We start from the raw sequence: 22,446 nt of genomic DNA on the forward strand, positions 1-22,446 counted from the left end.
CAAAAAAAGACAAATTGTCATCAGTGGAGCTGTGGATGGCATTAAATACTCTACTGTTATCTTGGGGTAGGGTTGTAGTATATTGCCCTTCACTCCCACCTTTCCTCTAAGACCTCCCTCTCCAGTCCTCCGTTACTGCTTGCTCCTGCTCTGGTGAAGGTGGGGAAGTGCTCACCCAAAGCCCCCTCCCTAGGGCTCACCTGCCCTCCATTGCTGCCAAGCCCCTGTGGTCAGTGGACAGGGCTTCACTGTTTGCTGGGCACTTCCTGTGGCATTGCCGGAACAGAGCTGGGCTGGCCTTCCTGTGGCCTGTGGCTGGAGCTGATCTGAGCAGGAGGCAGTGAAGGCTCCTCCTTGCCATCCAGACCCACAGAGCTAGGTCTTCAGAAAGGGGAGCCCTGGTTCCAGGTGGGCGTCTCAAGAACAATGTTAGGACCTGACCCTCAGGACCTTCCTCCCTGACTCCACCAACCAGCAAGCCAGGTGGACCCCACACCCGTTGGCTGGGGCCCTTGGTCCTGCCTCTGCATTCCCTGGGGGCATGACCTGTGCCTCTCTGTGCTCTAGGTCCAAGGCCACACTGGATTAAAAGATGATGACAGGCGTCATGAATACACAACACTTGTGATGTGCCCGGCACGTGCTGAGGAGTTTCTGTGTAGCCTCTCATTTACTTTCCTCCACAGAGCAGGTGGTACTGCCAAGAGCCCCATTTCACAGCAAAGGAAGGGTCCAGAGAAGTGGAGTGATGTGCCCCAAGTCACACAGCCGGGACGTCACAGTGCCAGGCTGCAGCCCAAGTTCCCACCAGGAGCCTATAGGGACTGCCATTGCAGGGTGGGCATTTGCAAAATCTGTACAAAGCCTCAATGGATCAGAAGGATTTGGTGGATATGTTCAATCGGCATGAAGCAGAACGGAACCCCAACCTGCTCTCACCGGCGGCCCCCCGGCCTCCCCAGCTCCCTCCACATCATCCCTCACTGAGGCGGTTTTCATGGTGGTTGTTTTTCCCTTGCATGAAATGAGAAATGCTGTTTGAATAACCGATGGTGAGGGAGGCTGGGCACACTCTGAGGCAGAAAGAAAAACCTTTAGAAAAATATAATTTGGGGGATATTGGAAACCAGAGAACGGAACATCAGTCTATAAAATTCAACACGGCCAATAAAGCTGGAGCAACTGGTCAAGTGTTTTAGCGCTCATGGGGGTGGGGAGATCTGCAGGCAGGGGGCTGGGCAGGCTTTTAGACCAGGGGCTTTTTTCCTGGCCTCATTTCCACAATGTGCCTCTTGATTTCTGAAGCACCTCGTTGTGAACATCATAGGATGGCCACAAATGTGTCCAAAACTATTCCCATCACTGGAAAAATTCGACCTACCAGAGTCTTGCCTGCTCCTGGACTCATCCCTCTTGTATCTGCTCCTGTGGCATCCCTCACTGCCACAGCCCGTACATGAGGGTGGAGCCCTCCACTCTGGAAGCCCAGGTCCAAGTGTCTCTGATGCTCCTTTCCATCACTGCTGCAGGTACTTGGTGGGTTCCGTCCCAACCCTTCACTTCCCCTCCTTGTCCTACCCCAAAGATCTGCCTTGGTTTTGCCCTCCAAGGGGCCCTCCTCTAAAGGCAGGGGGGTCTCTGAAGGTGGACACACAATAAATCATTGAAATGCTGCTGTTACCATTTGGCTAAGGCTCCAAGCCTTCCTCTTCCTCTACTGTCTTTATACATTCAACCTGTAGACTCAGCTCCCAGGCCGTTTCTCAAAAGGGCATTAGAAGATCCATCCCCAAACCCAAAAGCATTGAGGCAAGGAGGCATCCTCCTACCTTTAAGGAAACAGTCCTTGCTGTGGACAATGAGGATCTTCTTCTCCAGCAGGCAAGCTGCACGGTGGAGCTCGCAGTGGTTCTCATAAAATCTCCCATCAGAGCCACACACGGGCATGTAGCTGGGCCTGCATGCCTCCAGGCACCGGCATTCGGGCTCCCCGGTCTCTCTGCTGATCATGCACCTGCTTCCACGGCTGCAGAACTTCTTCCCACAGGAGGCTGGCAGCCCATCATGGCCAGAAAGTCCTGCCAAACACACAAACACAGAGGGTGAGCTATAAGCATTCAGTGGTAGGGGTCGAAGGCTTCCTTTGTGGTTCCATTTGCTGACACAGCCAAGGCCTTGGGGGCTTAGGGTACCCAAAAGAGTCTCTGTCCTAATGACAGGAGGTGGCCAGGGGTGCCAAAAGCAGCACCCTGCTGTACAGGGTTCTGGTTTTATGGCTGGCTCACACCAAATATCTCAGGCACAACCCCTGTCCATCCTGGGAGGGAAGCATAAACGGGTGACCACATGGAGGTAGTAAAGTGCCAAAGGACCCTGCTGAATGAGAGAAGGATGGCTTGCCAAAGGCAGAGGCTTGAGCCATGGCTCCCATAACCGCACTGGAGGGACAGACCTGATGGGAGGAGGGGTTTTGTACAGGGGTGGGGTGGGGAGGGTAAGGATACCAAGTGTGATTCCAGGAGACAGAGAACACCAAGCTGAGGAAGTTTGTTCAGATACGTTTGGCCATAGGGAGCCATTGCAGAGTCTAGGGAGTCAGTGTGGGGTATGAAAGGAGAAAGTAGTACTCTAAGTGCTCAGGATGGGGGCAACCACAGCAGGGAGGCTTGAGCTTGACCTTTTTCTCTGGGGAAAATGTGGTTCTCCAGGATACACACCACCCATGGTGGGACCAATAGCCTTTCTCTATCTACTGCCCAGCCCTTTCTAGCACAAAGCAGGAAGCTACAGCCATGGTAGGAAGGCTGAGACCCTGGGAATGGCTGCTGCCACGTTTCTGGGTACCCCCGCACCCAACACATGTGCACAATTGTGTGAAGCAGTGGTGCCCAGAGCTCATACACCCTAGCAGGCCGGGTAGGCGAGAGAACGTCTTATTGCTAGAAGGGTCCAGGTACACAAAAGGCCAAACAAGCACCCCAAAACAACATTCCACTCTACCAGAGGAGTCCAGAAAACGAGATGATAACCACGCAACATTAATGGCAGCAAACACAAGTTGAGATTAAGAAAGGGTTATCAAAATACAAATTAATTAAAACATGAATTCAGGTTTTATGGCCACAAGAGTCTTTGCTTTTGAGTTTTAATTTTATCTTCTTCAAAATACTCAGTGAGATGGAATGACCTGGGTGGTCAACACTGAACCTTCAGCCCCAGGTCTGATCTCAATGGGATTAAAATGTCTGAGGGGGAAAAAACAACCTTCTTTTTCTTGTTTTTGGTTAAGCCTGCTTTTCATCATTCTAGATTTGAAAGGAAAAAAATCAGTTATCGATAGATTAACTGCTTGATTCAATAATTCATTTAAATTCTTCCAGCCTTGGCAAGCTAAGAAATATTGACTTTTTCTTGAATCATAATAAACTAGAAGGTCAAAATATGTCTGAGCAGTGTAAAAGTGCAGATCCTAAGCAGGCATGTGAATCTCCTTTATCCACTTGGCTGATGCTCACATGTCACAGCGGAGGTTTGGCGGCATTCATCAGCTCCAGCGCACATCTTCCTGTCAAGGTTGACAGGCGGAGGGGAGCGGAGGGCTCTTGGCAGTGGGAGGCTGTGGGCTGGAGCCCCTCCACCCACGGTGTTGATAGCTGCTGTGCCACAGAGTGTGTTTGATTAGCATGACTCTCCTGGGTAGCTGCAAAATGGGTTACCCTGGAAAGTGCTGGCGGCTACTGGAAGAAACTAATACAGCTCTAAAAATACCAGCCTTTGTTTCTTTCCCAAGACGGCCAGAACACAAAGCATTGCCGTTATATCACTGTTTTAATAAACTTCTTGTATGATGGCAAGGGCACCCACTCATCGCTGCAGTTTGAAGAAGCAGAGCCAAAGTTTCTGAGTCTCTGGCCTCAGTTCCTGTTTCAGGGTATATGCCCCAGCTACGCTGCCCAGACTGTGCTCATTTTCCAGCTAACTCAGCTCCAAGTGCTCACTGGCAGCTCAAGTCTGAGCACCCCTCCTCTGATTCCCTTCCTGAGAATGTCTGCCCCACTGTCTGGATGAGAGAGGCCCTAGAGGTATGGGCCTCACATAGCCCTGGACACTCAGGCTTTAGGAAACACAGTCGTTTTAAAAGCTGACCTCTTCAACTCTGATTTGGTGCCACTGCTCAAACGTCAGTTAAAAGGCTGAGACAGGGAAGGTAGTGGGAGCCCCGTGTCCCCATAGGGGGACCTTTTGAGGGGTACATCTCCTCTTGCTTCCTCTGGGCGTGGGGGCAGGAGGGAAGCTGGAAGGATAGAGACACAAAAGGGAGACAAAGATCCATGGAGGTGGGCCTTGTGAGGTAAAGGAGACTGGAATCTGGAGTGGGAGAGTGGACTCCAGTGGACCAGCCTGGGCAGTTCAAGCAAAGCCAGCTCGCAGCTTTGCGAGCAGAGTGGAGGGTGGGGGCATTACCCCCTCCATCTAACCCCTTCTCCCCTCAAATAACAGCAGGTCCCCATTTCAGTGAGTGCCTCTGAAGACCACCACTGGACAACCGTGCCTCCAATACCCGTGTCTGAGTAACTCACAGATGTTATGGAGGCCCCCTCATATACAGGCTGTGCTCTGAGCAGTCAGTGCTAAGAAAACACTTGGGCCAATCTGTGCTCACAGGAGTTGTCAAGAACACTCAGGTTCTCTCTGACATAGAAATGGGCTGTTGGCAAATAATTGATTCCTAATTACTTGGAATTAAGACAAAAGTAGCCCAACAGCCGTGCATCTGCTTTTCTCAGCCTGTGGCCAGCAGGGCAGGGATGAGCTGAGAGCACTCTGCACAGGAGTGAGCCAGAACCCCGTCCCTGGGCACAGAGACACGGACCAAGCAGTGGGTTCCTTGCTAAACAGGGCCCTTGTCACCACTTCCTCCTTGTTATTAAAACAGAATGAATTCCCCAGTCCTAGCAGGACGATGATAAAACAGTAATGGGAAAGGTAACCAAGTGAGACCGTCAGCAACTGCCTACAGTATTTATGAAGATGACCATGATGCATGAAAAAGATATAATATGCTTAATTTATAGTCATAAAGAAAGTCATTTACCCAGGTTAGAAACCGATCATCTTACCAAATAAGTGCCTTTCGACACTAATTAAATTTACTGAACACAGTCAGAAATGGGAATTGTTACATGAAAGTTACAGCACCAGAGAAAAAGTCCATTTGTACCAGTTGGTGCAAGAGATCCCCTCTGTGACTCAGATTGGGATTCTTGATTTGAACTCACAGACCTGGGCTGCCATCACCTTCTAGTGAAGGTGAAGTGGCGAAGCTTAGCGACAGTGGGAGCTGAGCCCGTGGCATCGCACTGAGGGATCAGACGGAGGAGGTGGTCCTTCTTCATTCATTCCTCTGTTGCAGGGGGCCTGTTTCTCATCACTGACCATAACATGCAGCACTGAAGATTCAGTGATTTTGTTTCCGAACGGACTCAAGTCTCCATAACTGGTTCCCTGGTACAAAGTACATCAGTGAGCACTTCCCTCTTGGGGATGGTGCCGAGCGGCATGTGAGGGGAAACACGCTAGTTTTCTACTTTGGGATGCTAACTGCTGCAGGCAGGTTTGCCCAATACAGTGCTTCTGAGAACCTGTCCCTGGCTTGACGACCAAGGAGAGTCTGCTTCTCATTATGTTATCTCTAGAGGGCTCTAGTTCTCGTCCAGCAAAGGCTAGGGCTGAAATCCTTACTACCTTATCCCACCTCTCCATAAAGCCACACTGAGGTGAAGCTTAGCTCTAAGGCAACCGCCCACTCTGCAGGGCCCCAAGCAGGCCAAGAAGAGTGGGACATGGCCAGAGAAGGTGTGGACAGCACCAAAACCCAGCCTCCCTGCACTGACAGCCTCACTGCTGCCTGCTGTGAGCCCCAGCCTGGCACAGCAGTGGTCTCTGGCAGGTCCCTTATAGGAACTAAGTGCCCACCCGTCAGCAGATACAGCCCTTTACAGATGGATTCAATGTTTTATTTTCTAAGCAAAAATACCTACCCACTGGGGAACTACAACACATAGCCCAGGTTATGGTCAGGTTTTTAAGGACCTGACTTGCCTTTGGGAGCCTGTGGTACATACAGAGGTGTTCAGATATGTGGGGTGTGCCATCCAGGAGCTGTAGTTCATGGTCCCTGGACTCCCCACCCCCACCCTCTCTGTAAAACGTGTCCTCCTGGACATAGGCAAGGTGGTCGGGAGACAGTGTTGCATGAACTTTGACTCCCTCATACAGAAACTGTGCAAACACCTCATATGGAGCTGCAGAACTTGAGTCTGTGCAGGAGCCAGCAGAGACCCAACTCCCTAGCCAGTGCAGTTCCTGGGCCCTACACAGGTGGTAACAGGGGGGGCGCTGCAGGAGCCCGTGCACCAGCTCTCCATCCATCTGTACAGCCAATGAACAGTCCTGGAGCACCTCCCAGGTGCCTATTCAAGGGGCTGGGGACACAAGGCAGACTAGGATACTGTCCTCAGGGCAGAACACTGCAGTGCAGGGAGACAAACAAGACAGTGAACCGGCAAACAAAAAACAAATATGGGTAATACTATGGGTATATAATGGGTATATAAAAATATGGGTATATACTATGTATATAGTAAATGCTAGCAAGGAGACACAGGTTGCCACAAGGGGCCAATGCTATTGGACTCAGAGAAGCCTTGTTGAGGAGGTGAGATTTGTCCTGAGACCTGAAAGACATGGGGCAGAGCCATGGGGCAGGGGAGGGGCAGCAGCCTGGGGGCTTGAGCTCAGTTTGCAGAGCATGGGGCTGACACGGGAAGAAGTTTGGCTCACAAAGCCCTGCTCTGAGACAAAGCTTGCCAGGCAGACCTAGTCTGCAGGCAGCCGGGACTGTAGATGCAAAATTGCCACTTTGCCCAACTGTACCCTTGGGAAAGTGGCGTGACTCTGGTTCTCTGGAAGTCTTTGTCAGCCTCTGAGTACTAAGTATTGAAAAGAGGTCTAATAGCCCTGATGTTCAGCACCCTGGCTCCCTTCCTGGCTGAACGGGGCTCATCCTCAAACACTCCCATAGGCCAGAAGGCTCTTGGCAACTTCCCGGGCTGCTGATGGGGAAGAGAGCAGCCTTCCTGGTCATTCACCAGGAGCCACCTTGGTGGGAACCGATATACCTTCTGGGTGTCCTGGGCACTGGGGCTGGGCCAGGTCCACCTCTGCCCTGGAAAGTCTCATTCACACTCAATGGGAAGAGAATCTATGGTTACCCTTAGGGAGATGAATATTTTAGTAACCAGCCAGAGAAGGCAATGTAAAAGTAACTACTATTTATTCAGGGGTGCCATGCCTAACACTTTGAACATAGGAACTCATCTAATTCTCTAATCCTCACAACAGGCCTCACACTGAGTGTATCTGTGGCATATATACATGCCCATTCTACAGATTAGGAAATATGAGTCAAGATGTGACTTGCCTGTGCTCAGATAACAAGTAGGTTGTAGGTAGCAGAGCCTAGATTTCAATCAGTCTTACCCAAATCCTTCAGACCTGGGACAATCTGCTCAGCTAGGAATATGTTCCTGCCTCAAGGAACTCATGCCAGGAGAGTCCACACATCCACAGTTTGAGCTTCTCCAATATCAGGATACCTCCAAACATCAGCACGCCTGCCATACAGGATCTCTGCTGCTCACACACCAAGAGCATGCAGCTCAGAGGCCCATTTAGCACTTTCTCTATGGGGTGGAGGTCTACAGTGCTATACAAGGAAGCCCCGCTTGGGTCTCTGAGCATCACAGACCCAAACCCACTCTTTATCATGCATGGCACTCTGGCCAGTGGCCCCTTCTCTCTAATGGGATGCCTCTCAGTTTTAGTGCCTTCCTGTCCCCACTTCTCTGGTTTTTCCCACCCCAAGAAATTGTTTAGGTGACTGCTGGGCAGATGTGATTTCCTCTCAGTGACCCCAGAGCAGACCCTAAGCTGAAGCAATTGCGTGCTTCTTAAAAGAAAGATTTTGACGAGCTCTGAAAGATGTGCCAAATTTTCTAGGTCTCCACGCTTAACAGAAATATCTGGTTACCCATTGCTGGAAGCTAATGTAACTTGTTATATATGTTGCTCACAGATTGTAAACTGAGGTCCAGTAAACTGGCTTTAAATACAAACCATTTGGAAAGAGCCCAAATGTCCATCGACAAATGAATGAATAAAGTAGACGTGATAGATGTAGATACAGGTATATAGTGGAATATTATTTAGCCATCAAGAAGAATGAAATCTTGCCATTTGCAAGGATGTGGATGGAACTAGAGGGTATTATGCTAAGTGAAATAAGTCAGCTAGAGAAAGACAAACACCATATGATCTCACTCATATGTGGAATTTAGGAAACAAAATAGAAGAGCATAGGGGAAGGGAGGGAAAAATAAATAAGATAAAAACAGAGAGAGGCAAACCATAAGAGACTCTTAACTCTGGGAAACAAAGAGGGTTGCCGGAGGAGAGGTTGGTGGGGGGATGTGATAACTAGGCGACGGGCATTAAGGAGGGCTTGCGGATGTAATGAGCACTGGGTGTTATTTGATGAATCACTGAATTCTACCTGTGAAACTAATAATACATTATATGTCAATTAAATTGAATTTAAATAAAAAGTTTAATTAAAAACTGAAAACAGGGATCCCTGGGTGGCGCAGCGGTATAGCGCCTGCCTTTGGCCCAGGGCGCGATCCTGGAGACCCAGGATCGAATCCCACGTCGGGCTCCCGGTGCATGGAGCCTGCTTCTCCCTCTGCCTGTGTCTCTGCCTCTCTCTCTCTCTCTCTCTCTGTGACTATCATAAATAAAAAAAAAAAAAAAAAAAAAAAAAAAAAAACTGAAAACAAACAATTTCATCAAAGTCAGAAATGCCTGGGATGAGGGAAGGGAAGGAAGACTTTCAACCTCCAGCAGGCTCTCAGTTCCGGCCAAAGGGTCTGCATCCAACAGACTGTCAGTTGTTGCATACTCTCCCATGTGTCTGGCAGGGCTTCTGGAGGTGCCCATTTCCAGCCACAGATGAACACAATGCTAAAGTGTACTTTCCAAAAACTTAAAAGCATGCCTCTCATGAGAATATAAAGTGAGCCTGAGGTGAAGATTTATTTAATGTGTTAATGAGGGACCTGCATTAATGCGGGAGTGAGAAAGAAGCTGGTTCAGGGGTGCCCAGGCATTGCAGACAGAAAGTGGACTGAGCAGGTCAGGTGAGGCACACAGCTGGTGAACGACATCCAAAGGCAAGAAGACACAACCTTGGGGCTATTTTTTCCACCAGGAGGAAACGGTTTGTATCTTTACTGGAAAGAAATCTACAAGTTAGTGGGTAACTGCAGAGTAAGGGCCTTCAGATAGCAGCACATAGTGAAATACACAGTGATGCATCCTCTGGCCCAGATCATAAATGACCCTGAGCAGGCCTGTTAAACACTCCGCCAGCATGACTGGGGAGGATGTGTCACCTGCCCTTTGCCTTATTCACAAGTTTTGGGTATGGTCCCCAATATCACCGAGTGCCTACAGCGACAGATGTCATTTGAAAAGGCTGCCATGGAGCTTCACCTTTCCCCCTACGCTGGACATCTGTCCTTAGAACTTCCAACCTCGCTGAGAGACCCCAGAAGAGAGGACACAAAGCCCCTGGCCACTGAGCTGAGCTTTGCTGTGCTGGAGCACAGCAAGACGGAGCTGGGGTAAGTGTGCATTACCAGATGAAGGGGCCAATCAAACATCAGCCCTGACCCAACACTGCAGTCTGACCCTTGCTACTTATGTGACCCCTGCCAGGTCCCCTACCCTCTTCTCCCTCTAATTTAAAAACGTAGGTAACAACGGTTGGTTGCTTACAGGATTGTTTTGAGGACTAAGTGACATAATTTGTAGAGGTCGGCGCATAGTAGGTGCTCAATTCAGTAAGTAATAGGTTCGACAGAACTGAGAGCCATGAAGCCATGTGCCTTTACTGACGCAAGTGGACACGAGAGCGGGCTGGTAACCATCTTCAGGTGGCCCACCTTCACGAGGAAGTGAGCATCTTTGCCCCAAATAAATACCTTGTACTGACTGGGTTTAAAAGGCAGACTCAAAACAGCAGACTTCAAAATATCTCAAGGGTATGCTTCCTTTTGGAATTTTCCTTGTACTTGGGGTTTGCTCAGCCCATGTAAACTTTGCCCAGCCTCTGAAATCCCACATTCCCAGGGCTCAGAACTGATCTGTAGCTCAAATTCTGCAGGTTCCAGCTGCACACCCCAGGGCTCTGACCTGCAAGGCGAGGCTGGAGCCCAGTTTCAAAGATAGCACGAGGCCTGGGCCCTTCTGCCTGTGGAGGGGTCAGACCCACTTACCACGATCAAATCCTGGTGTCTCTCTTCCTTCCGGGAGCCCTTTGTGCTATCATGCCACCTCGCTCTCTATTTTGTCTGATAACAGTAGACGGGCCTCACTCACCATTTCGAGAACATTCTTCCTGAGGCTTCCCATAGGCATATTCCATCTAAGACGGGCTCCCAGGCTATTGGCCAGCACTCAGCACTTCTCACAGCACAAGAATAGCAGGTCACAAAGGAACAACAGGTACTGGGGGCAGGGCGCTAAGCAGCGGAATTCAAGGTCACTTACGCTTTGGGGCTGGAGATGGAGATGGGGGTGTCTCTCGGGTTTCAGGGTGAGGGCCAGGTTCTATTTCTTATGTTCAGAGTATAGAACTGGGCTTGACACAGAGCTGCTGCAGGAAATGCCAGAGGGAATGACTGGATCAAGATACTGCCGACACCCAAAATCATTAGCTAGACATCTGAGTCATCAGAAATCTGGTTTTAAAGAAGCAGACATGGTGACACTTTGAGTGGACAATGTGGAAAGTACAGGGTGAGAGTCTGAGACCCGGCTTCTATCACAGCAAGTCTCCTTCCTGAGTGAGCCTCAGTTTCCTTCACAGGAGCATGAGGGGCTTCTATAGAGATCTGGTGAGATGTGAAAAACAACCTCACACCTGTGAATTTAGATCTATAAAAACCCAAGTTCTGACTTGCATGTCTTTGCTATACTAAAACTACAAGGATCTCTTCCTTTTTGCCTCTGTTCGCCCTATCAAGCTATCTCAACTGGCTTTTGAAGGGTTATTTCAGAGACCTTCTAAAAAAGAGAAGCTGCATGAAAATGTGAAACACAATAGGATTCTTGCCCTTGGGAGAGTTTCTTTTGCAAAATGGTTTTGTTTTAGAGCACTTCCTCCAAATATATTCCCATCCCTAAGTTCCCGTTCTTTGCCTAAAGCCTCTTCAGCTTGCATCTGTCTTATTCTCTGTCACCAGACCCTCATTTTTTCCTCCTGGTACCAAGCCCTCCTGTCACTTTCTCTGGCTCCTCGGGGCTCCCTGCATCTTCCAGCTGAGGGGGCCAGATGTTGCCGCTCTCGATGGGTCTCCACTCTCTTGCTGATACCTCATTACGTGGGTTCTTTCCTGCTTCTCCACCAACTAATGATTCAAGGCCATGACACCACGGGCTGCTTTCAATTATTTCACAGATTATTGTGGAGACACTCAGCGTGAGGCACCGTGGTGCTTCCCAACATTTATACTCCAGACTTATGAGCACGGAGGGTTTGCCACATTCTCCTAGGGCCCTTTACTGGCTGTATAAGAGCTGCCCCCAGGTCAATACTTTACCTTGCAGACCACTTCTCACAGAGGTGTCTCACAAATAGAATAACATGCTCATCTCCTTGATTATTCTGCTATTTATTTTTTAAATGGAACTCAATTAAAATATCTAATATTAGCACAGAAGAATTTAGTATTATCTAATTGGAGGGGTGTCAATTTCTCTTTTCAAAGATCTGTCCTTTTCTCTCAATGGGATTAGCAGCCATAATATAAAAACAAAGCTTAGTAACAGGATCAAATAGATAATGTCTTTTCTTCTCTTGTCAGCTCCCACCAGCTGGCTTGCCTGAGCCAACCAGCTGCTAAGGCTTCTGACAGGTGAGCACAAAGACTCACGGGAGGCTGGCTTTCTGGGCTGCCTGGTCTACCACTGAGACCAGAGACTAGGAGGCTTCCTCCAGCTCCCTGCAGGAGTCCTACTACCTGTCTCCTCCTACAAGAAGACCCCGAGGCTCAGCCACTCCCATATCAGGCACCTATATTTATGGGACCACTATTGCCTTAAGGTCTTTCAGTGTGTGATTTTGAGCTCCAATCAGCAGGCAGTGGGAAATAACCATTTATGGGAGGGGGTTCAGCCTCCAGAGAGGGGAAGAATGATCAGAACCAGAATAGCCAGAGGAAGAGGATGACAATTCAACAGAGACAACTTGGTATTAGAACTCTGGGAGAACTGAGTACAGTGCAAAGAGGGGTTTTCAAGAGAATTATGACTTTGGAGCCAAAAAGAAAATCAGAGGAATTTAAGGACAGAATGGTCACTATTGAGACTCAAATTACTGGCTTCCATAATCAAGTACAGGACCTATCTTAAAGTTCAGAGAAAAAATAGAAATAACTGACTGGGTGGCTCAGTCAATTAAGCATGAGACTCTAGATATTTGGCTCTGGTCATGATCTCAGGGTTGTGAGATGGAGCCATGTGTCAGGCTCCGTGCTGGGTATGGAGACTGCTTGGGATTCTCTTCTCAAAGGAGAAATAAAAAGTCATTCCAAATATGTAGTCATTCCAAATAGAAACTCTATGGAAAAAGGAATAGAGGAAAATTTAAATATGGTGCCTTAAATGGTCAACCACTGTTTCAGCTAAAATCAGGAGCCAGACAGGAACACCGGTCATCACCATTTTTATTCAAAAAGGGAGTATAATAAGACAAGAAAATGAAATAATCAGTAGGAATTTGGAAAAGGCAACTGACAACTACATCTTTTTGCTGACCATGTATCTGTATACTTAGGAAACAGACTCCAGGGACTATATTAAAATCACAAGAGAATTATGATGAGGTGGTTGAACAGATGATAAATATGCCAAAATTAATCATTCTTCTCTTCATTAGCAATAAATAATTAGAAATGGAAACGGTAAAAGGAGTTCACTCATAATAATGGTAAAAACCATAAAATATTTATGAATAAATTTAACAAGAAAGCCATAGGACCAATACAAAATGGCCATAAAATCTTATTGAAGGTCATAAAATAAGATTTGAACAAATGCAAAGGCATTTCTTATTCTTGGGTGGAAAGACATTACCATAAATTTACAGATTTAATGCAATCCTTTTGGAATTGGATGAAATGATCTTAAGAAGTTCATTTGGAAGAGTAAGTGCCCCCAAATAACCAAGAAAAAAAAAAAAAAAAAAAAAGAAGAGTGAAGGCCCTAACCTCTACTATCAGAACATCAAACCACAAACTGCCACTGCTGTGATCACACCAATGATACTGACCGAGGAAGAGACAAATCAAGGACTGCAGATGAGGCAGTAAAATAGGAGAAGGGAACCAGAAATACATCCCAATATATATTATATATATAAATTCAATGTGTGACCAGAGTGACCACTGCACTGGGAAAATGAGAGGCATCTGACAAATGATGCTGGGGTAACCATGTCTCCACTTGGAATAAAATTACATTGGAACCCTGTTTCACACCACATAAAAGTCAAATTCAAATATAAATGGTTAAATTATTCTTATTAATCTGAGCTATGAGAGAATACTTATGCACTTTGTGGACAGTGTGAGGACTGTGATACGATGAACAATTACATACTCATGGACCCATTTCAAGAAAAAGAATGGTGTTCTCAGTTTCGAATTTCTCCACATCCCCCTCATCTCTACTCAGAGGTAAACATTAGCCTCAATTTTGTGTTTATTATTGCTTTGCTTTTGCTTGTCGTTCGATTTCTATGCAATATGCTGCTTGTTCTACATGTTTCTGAATTTTATATAAATGAATCAATCATACTGTATTGATTTATCTGAGACTTCATTCTTCTGCTCTGACACTCAGTGGCTTCATGCACATCATATGCCTGCATTCATTCATTTTCCCTTAGGATGTCCACTGTATACACATCTCATTACTCGAGATACTCTAATTAGGTTGTTTACTGCCTTTTTCTATGTTCTTCTTTTACTCTTTTGTTTCCTTATTTCACCTTTCATTTTTTCCCATCTACTCAAATAAAAATTAAATACCCTCCATATAAAGAACCTTGGAACACATAAACACCAAACATTCCTTTTATGACCTGAATACATTACAAGAGTCATGTATTCTTTATCTCTCTTCCATTTTAGGCCTCACATTTTCTTAGTTATGTGTGTCTAAAATATCCATGGTATCCCCATTTTAAAGAACTATTCACACTGTGTAATTAATTTTATTTTTACTGATTTTTCGTCTCAATTCAATAAACATTTTATTCCCCTGCTCTTGGGCTTCCACTATTCTCAAGATGTCAGCTGACAGTCTTTTTATTCCCATGTAGGTATTTAGGATTTCTTCGTTCTTCTGCAGCTTCCCTGTGAAGTAAGCATGCACGTTTCTTTGCATTGGTTCTGCTTGTAATTCATCGGGTTTCCTATGAGTGAGGATTCTTGTCTTTCATCATTTTGTGAAAACTCACAGTCATCTTCCTTTAAATATTATCTCTGCTCCATTGCTTCTCTCCTTTTTCTTCTCCTCGGGTATTCTGATTAGACCTGTGTGGCAAGTTCTCCTTCTGTCTCAACCTTTCCTACCTCGTTCGCATTTCCCATGTGTCATTTTTCTGTGCTGCACTGTGTGTAATTCTTCCAAATTCATCTTCCGGCTGCTGAATTTCCTCTTTGGCTTTTCTAATCTACTTTTATAGTCTCCCATGGAGTGCTTAACTTTGAATTTTTATTTCTAGAGGTTTTATTTAGTTGTGCACAGAGGTGATTGGTCATTTGTATAACCTCTTGATTTTTAATCTCATTTTCAATCTTTTAAAAATATTCGACAGACACATTTTATATGTGTGTCTTTTTGCTCTTTCTGCTGATTCCTACATGGTGCCTTAACCCATGGGGTCTTAAGATTTTTTTAAAAAATGAGCTCACATTCTCTGTAGGTTTCTCTGAAAGATCTTGAGGCATGGTTCGAAGATGGGCTTATCTTGATTGTGCCAGTTATCCAAGGACTCCATCGTTAGAGGTTAAATTAAATATATGCTTGAGATTTTTCAGGTGCTTTGCATCTGCACTATAATTCCTTCTGCAGATCAGCACGTGACTATGCATTATCAGGCATTCTCTCCCACTCTGTCGCCTTGCTACTCTCAACTCGTGCCAAGATTTGTTGCACACTGTCTTTTGCAGTTGCTTGGACAGGTTTCTTTCTCATTTGTCTTTCTACTGCTGATGGAATCCTTAGGTGTCCCTCACGTGTATGTGGAGTGGAGAAAATCTTCCAGATAGGTCTCCCTTGGAAGGCCCCTGGGATTTGTCCCTGGCATCCTGAATTATACAAGGTGTACAAATGAAAGCTAAAGTTGACCCAACTGGGCAAAGCCCTCCAGGGAAAGCCAGCTGCAGGGCTGTTTCAGCTCTCTGGGTTCCTGATTTCACTTGTCTTTTCAGCCTCTAAGTATGTTCTTACCAGCCCATCAGTGCTTTGAAGGATTTAACAAATATTTATCTGCCATATTGCCAGAGGCAAAAGTCAGATAATGATTTTTTTTTAGAAGAGAATGCAACAATTAAAAAACAGTTGGAGATAAATACAGAGATGTTATATTCAATGCACCACCACTCTGCAACTTCGGGGCGTGGGTGAGAAGAGTTTCTGCGGCAGAAGAAACTTAGGAAAGGCTGGGGTCACTGACAGGGGGCCTATTTTAATTTTTCTGAGTTCACCTGAAGGTTTAAAGCAAATTTAAACTCTCCCATCAGCAGGAACTTAAACAATAAGGAGAAGTCTAGTACTGGGGTGCCGTGGAGATAAAGAGGAAACAGGTATCATGAATAACTTGTACCCTATCTTCTACAATGAAACCTGGAGTAGGAGACTCGCAGTAGCACGGTTTTTGGCAATAGACAGATGTGGCTGCTTACAAATACAATGTCATTCACTGACCCCTTTTGGACCATTTCTGATAAAAGAAACAGAAAAGACCGAGCTGAGTTTGAACTACCTTCTGAGTAAGCAATGCCTTGCTTGAAGAAGGCACAGCCAGTGTGGGTCTCCGGCCTATGATGCCACCTGACCTCTACAAGCCTGTTTTTGACTAGTCCTGTCCTCCTGAGGCAGTAGCATTGCAAAGTAGGGCTTGACGCTCATGGACGTCTGTCTACCTGAAGCCAGGACAGGAATCATTCTGTAATAAGGACTGGCTCGATGTTAGTTATGGTGACAGAATTACACAGAACTAAAAATCAAAATACCCTTCGAAACAAGTCATGTTAAACAAGACAAAATTATTTTTCATTCTTGACAAAAAGCACACTTATCATCTCAACTCTAAACATGCCAGAATGACTTCTCACTTTTTATTCCATGGAAAGTAAATTATAATGATAGCTTAGTGACAAAAATTCATAGTTCACAGGGGTGCCTGGGTGGTGCAGTGGTTGAGCATCTGCTTTTGGCTCAGCTCGTGATCCTGGGGTCCTGGGATCGAGTTCCACATTGGGCTCCCAGGATGGAGCCTGCTTCTCCCTCTGCCTATGTCTCTGCTTCTCCCTCTGTGTCTGTCATGAATAAATAAATAGAATCCTAAAAAAAAAAAAAACAAAAAACAAAAAAAAAAACATCATTCACAGAAAGGCACCACACTACAGTGGTGGCCAAGTTGGGGTCAGGCCCTCAAAAGGAAGGGTACCAAAGGGATGTGGCCTCCTTGGCTCTGGTAGGTATTGCAGCTGGGTGGTGGCAAGGTGGGACAAAGGAAGGTGACTGAGGGAGACAGCAGCCCAGTGGGGGTAAGAAGGTTAGCTTATGTATAGGGAGACCTCGTAACAAATAAATACGCTGAGGATATTGGGAGCTGGGTTTCTCACTGAAGAAGAGAGCTGCAAAAATTGAAAGAGGGGAAGCTAGAATGAATCCTATGGATGGACTGGCAGTGTAGGTACTGATGTGCCGAATCATGGTTTTCAGCATGTATATGTACATACATACATTTCCTATGTCTCTTCTTTGAGAGTTTCTGGGAGCAGCAAAATTCCAGGAGTAAGGAGCACATTTGACTTTCATTTCTAAATGTGATTCACCACTCAAGGGAAACAAGGCTCTTTTGTTTGTGGCAGGGAAAGAATAAGAAGAGGCCCAAATATCTTTTTGTGCCAAAAAGTAAGGAAGCCCTTAAAAAAATCATGGGGCATATCAAAGGACACAGAAGCCAGTTCAAAGAAGCTCTCACTGGCCAAATCTATAACACTCTGAGCCTGAAAATAAATAATGATAGTAACAGAGAATATCCTATTGAATAAAGAGAAATTCACAAACTTACACTGATTTTTGAAAAGAGCAAACAGGGAAGAGAAAATTATTTCTTTTAGAATTTCAACTAATAAATGTAGAAGAAATAATGAATGATTTTAGAAAATTTTCATTCACGCAAAAAAAATCAATAACTTCTAAAATTAGTGGGTGAAAGGGGAGTAACAGGATATTTGCAGTTTAAGATATCTCATTACAAAACATTCACTATTTTCAAAGGAAAACAGAGCAACTCTACAGTGGAGAAAGCTGGGAGATATTACCTCATTCGAGTGATCAAGGTTAATATTAGCAGTGATGTCGGGACAAGTAGCCATCAATTCCTACTTGATGGGATAGAGAGGAAGAATTCAGCACATCTTCTTGCCTCAAATTCATAACCTCAATATACTCACAAAGAAGCATCGGACAAAACCAAATTGAGAGACATTATTAAAATGGTCTATAATCTTTAAAAATGTTAAAGATATGAAGAGCAAGAAGGACAGAAGAATTGTTCTGAATTGAAGCAAGCAGGCTGAGGATGGATAATAAATGTCGTGTAATTTGGTTTGAATTCTCTTACTTAAAAAAATAAAACCACTATGATTAGGATAGTTGGCAAAATGCAAATGGGCTTTTTGGGTGAAAAATATATGAGAATTCTTTGTATTATTCCTGTAATTTTCCAGTGAGATGGGAAATATTGGGGAAAAATAGGACATCTAAAATTTCATACACAGAATTCTACCTCTGTCAAGGATATAGAAGTTCACAGAAGATTGTTGCTCTTGTTATAACAACCAGGCAACACCAGATGAAATAAAATTCATACTTTTTTTTTTTAAAGCCATGGGGTAGAAAAAAGGAATATGTATTTAAGCTAAACTCAAGAAGAACATGTCTTTAATAAAACTGAAATACATAATACCTGAAATAAAGGATTTACCAAATAGACTTTATTAAGGATAAGCTGACTGGACACAGCAGGAAATGGGATGAATAAATTAAGACATGGTAATAACAGAAAAAGCCTAGACTGAAACATAGAGACAAAAATATTGAACAGATGATTAGAGAATTGTGGGATAGGACCCACATAGGTATAACTGGAGTTTTACAAGGAGAGAAGAGAAAGAATGAGGTGGAAGGAATACTTGAAAAGATACTGGTTAAAAACCTACAAAACATACAGACATCAATCCAATATCCAAGAAGGTAGGTGAATTCCAAGTAAAATAAATACAAAGGAAACCACAAAGGCAAATCATCACCAAATTACTAAAAACCAAATGTAACAAGAAAACATAACAAGTAGCCAGAGGAAAAAAGATACATCACCTTCAAGAAAACAACAGTAACAGTGATGCTTTACTTCTCATCAGAAGTGATGGAAGCCAAAAGACAATGAACAAAGCTTCCAGTTCAAGAAAGAAGAAAGAATACTAAAAAGAAGTAGAAAGAAGAAAAGTAAAGGTAAGACAAAAATCATCACAAGAGAAAACATTTCCATTCAGTACTGTATGAGGATTCTGGTTCCCCCATGTCCTTGTCAACACTTGCTATGATCAGTGTTAAGTTTTAGCCATTTGAAGAGATGTGTAATAGTATATCCTTGTGTTTTAAACCTACATTTCCCAATGACTAATGATGGTAATCATCTTTTAATATATTTGTTTGCCATCCTTCAGTATTTATTTTATTCCTCTTTTATTCCAAGAGGAATGAAAGCCTATGTACACAAAAGGGCATAAATATAAAACATTCAGATGAGCTTTATTCTTAATAGGCTCCAAATGGAAACAAACTTTATGTGCATCAAGAGGAATGATTATGTACACTGTGATATACTCAACCAATGAAAATATTACTCAGCCATAAAAAGTACCTGATTTACCAATGATGTGGACAAAACTCTGAAATGCCATAGGAGTGAAAGAAGCCAGAACCAAAAGATCCCTTCTGTATAGTTCCACTTACATGAAGTTCTGACCACCAATCTATCCATAGTGGTCAGAACTAGAACAGTGATGGCCTCTGTGTGTGGAAGGGTCGGCTGGAAAGGGACCTGAGGTCACACTTTCTAGAATGATAGAAAAGTTTCACATCTTGATTTGAGTGACAGTGTATACATTTGTCAAAAATCATTCACAAAGTTCTAGGGATTTTACTGTATGTAAATTATGCTTTAATTAAAAAAAATCCATATTCAGGTTGTACTTTTTCCCCCCCAGGACAACACTTGAGATTAAATGATCACAAATGGAAATGTAAAAAATCTTTATATTCCATCTGATTCTCACCTAGTAATCCAGGGCTTGCCTCCCATACAGGTTAGATAGAGGGGCTCTGGTCCATTCTAGGCACCAAGAGGCTGGTGGGGCCCCACAGAAAGGGCTCCTCTGCAAGTTCCTTGGTAGACTGTATGATTGCAAATCAGTGTTGCCACACCAGCAGGAGCAGGATCAACAGGAACCAGGCAGGGACCCAGAGCTGCTCACACTGCAGAGGTACTGTTTGGATGCACACCACCAGGCATCTCAGGGCGGGTCACGGTGGGGTCTGTCCTTGCCCCAGGCTGACAGCACCATGGGACCAACAGTGGGGGGCCTCTCACTCATCTCAAGGAAGCCTGGTGTAGAGGGTGCAAACCCGAGGGGGAGGCCCGTCTGCAGTGGGGTGGGTCAGTGGGCCCATGAGGAGGGGAGGCTGGGGCGCCATGGTTTCATTCTGCAGTGGGTCCTACGAATTCTGTAGCCAGTCCTGCAATTTTCCTGCCACCTCTCTGTTTCCTGTGGCAGGACCCAGGCCTATGGTGTATGAACAGTGTCTCGTCTTCCTGTTTGCAGAGCTCTTCATCTGCTGTAGGAGATGGTCATGACTTCAACTCCTAGGGACCCTGGCAAGATGGCCCCAGAGGTGGAGCCATTTCTGACACCTTAGCACTCTCTTCAGAAAGGAAGATTCCTAAATGCTATTCTTGGGGGGATCACAAGTGAGGCTATCTGGTCATCTTGAATGACAGCTCACAGGACACAGGGCTGGGTAGAAGGAGCAGCAAAGTGGATGTTATTCTTTCTTCTTTTATTTTTTTAAAGTATTTTTAATTTATTTAGTCATGAGAGTCCAGAGAGAGAGGCAGAGAGGGGCTCCCTGCGGGGAGCCAGATGCAGGACTCAATCCCAGGACCCCAGGATCATGACCTGAGCCAAAGGCTCAACCACTGAGACATCCAGGTACGCAGCATTATTCTTTCTCATTCATTCATTCATTCATTCCAATTCATTCATTCCAATTTCTCCTGAGCACTATTGCACACTAAGCCCTCTGGCACATACCAGAGATAGCAGTAACCAAAACACAGAAAATCCCTGCCTGAACGGAGCTTCAATTTGAGTGGAGGAGACACACAGGAAGTGATGCTGCTGTGAAGAAAAAGAGAAGAGAGAAAGTGGATGAGGAGTGAAGGGTGAGGGGCTCTTTGGATAAGGTGGTCAGGGAGGCCTCTTGGAGGAGGGAGCTTTTCAGCAGAGACTTGTAAGGGAATGCGCCAGAGAGGTTCTGAGGACAGAAGTCCCTGAAGCGGCATGGATTTGGTGTTTTCAAGGAAGAGCGGGAAGAGGCGCTGAAGCAGCAGCAAGGGAGCAAGGTGGGACAGAGCCTACAGGGCCTGTGGGGAGCTCAGACTGTGCACTGACAGGTTGCTGGAGGGTTCTGAGCAGGATGGTGAAACAGCTTGATTTCTGTTTCCAAGATGCATTGTGGCTGCAGGTGGAGGATTGACAGGGATGGTGGCACAGGAGGTGTCAGGGGACTGGCTCAGAGGGAGAGCGGGCTTGTCCAAGCAAGAGACGCCAGGGGCCTGGGGTTGATATGCCATCTCAGGCACAGCTGCAGATATGGGGGTGGTGCAGTGAGCGGAAGACGGGCGTCAAGATCGGCGGCGTGGACATCTGTCTGAATAACCAGGGGAACACTGCTTACTGGTCCCAGAGATGGGAAAATGGGGCTGAGGGATTGAGTTGAGGCACACAATCAAGAATGTGTTCCAAGGGGATCCCTGGGTGGCTCAGCGGTTTAGCGCCTGCCTTTGGCCCAAGGCGTGATCCTGGAGTCTCGGGATCGAGTCCCACCTCGGGCTCCCAGCATGGAGCCTGCTTCTCCCTCCTCCTGTGTCTCTGCCTCTCTGTCTATCATAAATAAATAAATAAATAAATAAATCTTAAAAAAAAAAAAAAAGAATGCGTTCCAAGAACACAGGATGGAGACATCTCTTCAATGCCTCAGGGGAGAAAATCAAGGGGCTGCCTGTCGGCTTTGTGGGCCTGCAGTTTGAGAAAGAGGTGTGGACTGGGGGTCAGGGATTTGAGGTTCCCACATCACGGGACTGGATGACATTACCCAGGGTGTGAGGGAGATAAAGGAGTCAAGAGTGTCATCTTAAAAAAAAAAAAAAAAAAAAAAAAAAAAGTGATTCTCAAACAATCCTCAAGTGTGGAAATTTGTGAAATTTAACAATTCCACTTCCGCGTTAGACAATCTGTGTTTAATTTGGAAACGACGTATTCAATTAGGTCATTCAGCCTAACTTTATTTTTTTTTTTTTTTACTTTTTGTTTTTATTATGTACTACATTAATACACTGCATAACCTTCTAGAAGGGGTAGATGAACCATAACCGAGGTATTTTTCATCAATCCTAACTTTAAAAGAAACTCTTGCCAAACTTTTTTTTTCCTTATGTGCTTCAAGTTGTTACGACGCAGAAAGCGCACCTGAGCTTGCAGGGCTGGAGGTTCCTGTGCTAGAGAAGGAGGCCTTGGGGCTCCGGCCCTGGAAGCAGGAGGTGGGGGAACGAGGAGCAGGTGGGAGATGCACTGGATCCCCACAGCCTCCCTTGGGGTTTGAAGTCTCCTCTGCACAGTGGCTGCTCAGGGAAAAACGGAGAAGGAAAGAAAGGTCGTCCCTCCCTCCAGCATCCGCCGC

At 45.5% G+C, this 22,446-nt stretch overlaps 1 protein-coding gene across 5 annotated transcripts in view; it reads right to left on the reverse strand.

Annotated features, from left to right (window-relative positions):
- The window catches only part of FSTL4 (follistatin like 4), a 398,415-nt gene that overhangs the window by 203,015 nt on the left and 172,954 nt on the right, over nucleotides 1-22,446 (reverse strand). For all 5 annotated transcript variants that reach the window (XM_072841011.1, XM_072841010.1, XM_072841007.1 and 2 more), the window contains one exon: nucleotides 1,830-2,078. In XM_072841011.1, coding sequence (XP_072697112.1) covers nucleotides 1,830-2,078 — 249 coding nt within the window. The remainder of the gene's footprint in view (nucleotides 1-1,829; nucleotides 2,079-22,446) is intronic.

The sequence above is a fragment of the Canis lupus genome, chromosome 10, assembly GCF_048164855.1.
Source record: "Canis lupus baileyi chromosome 10, mCanLup2.hap1, whole genome shotgun sequence".
Lineage (NCBI taxonomy): Eukaryota > Metazoa > Chordata > Mammalia > Carnivora > Canidae > Canis > Canis lupus.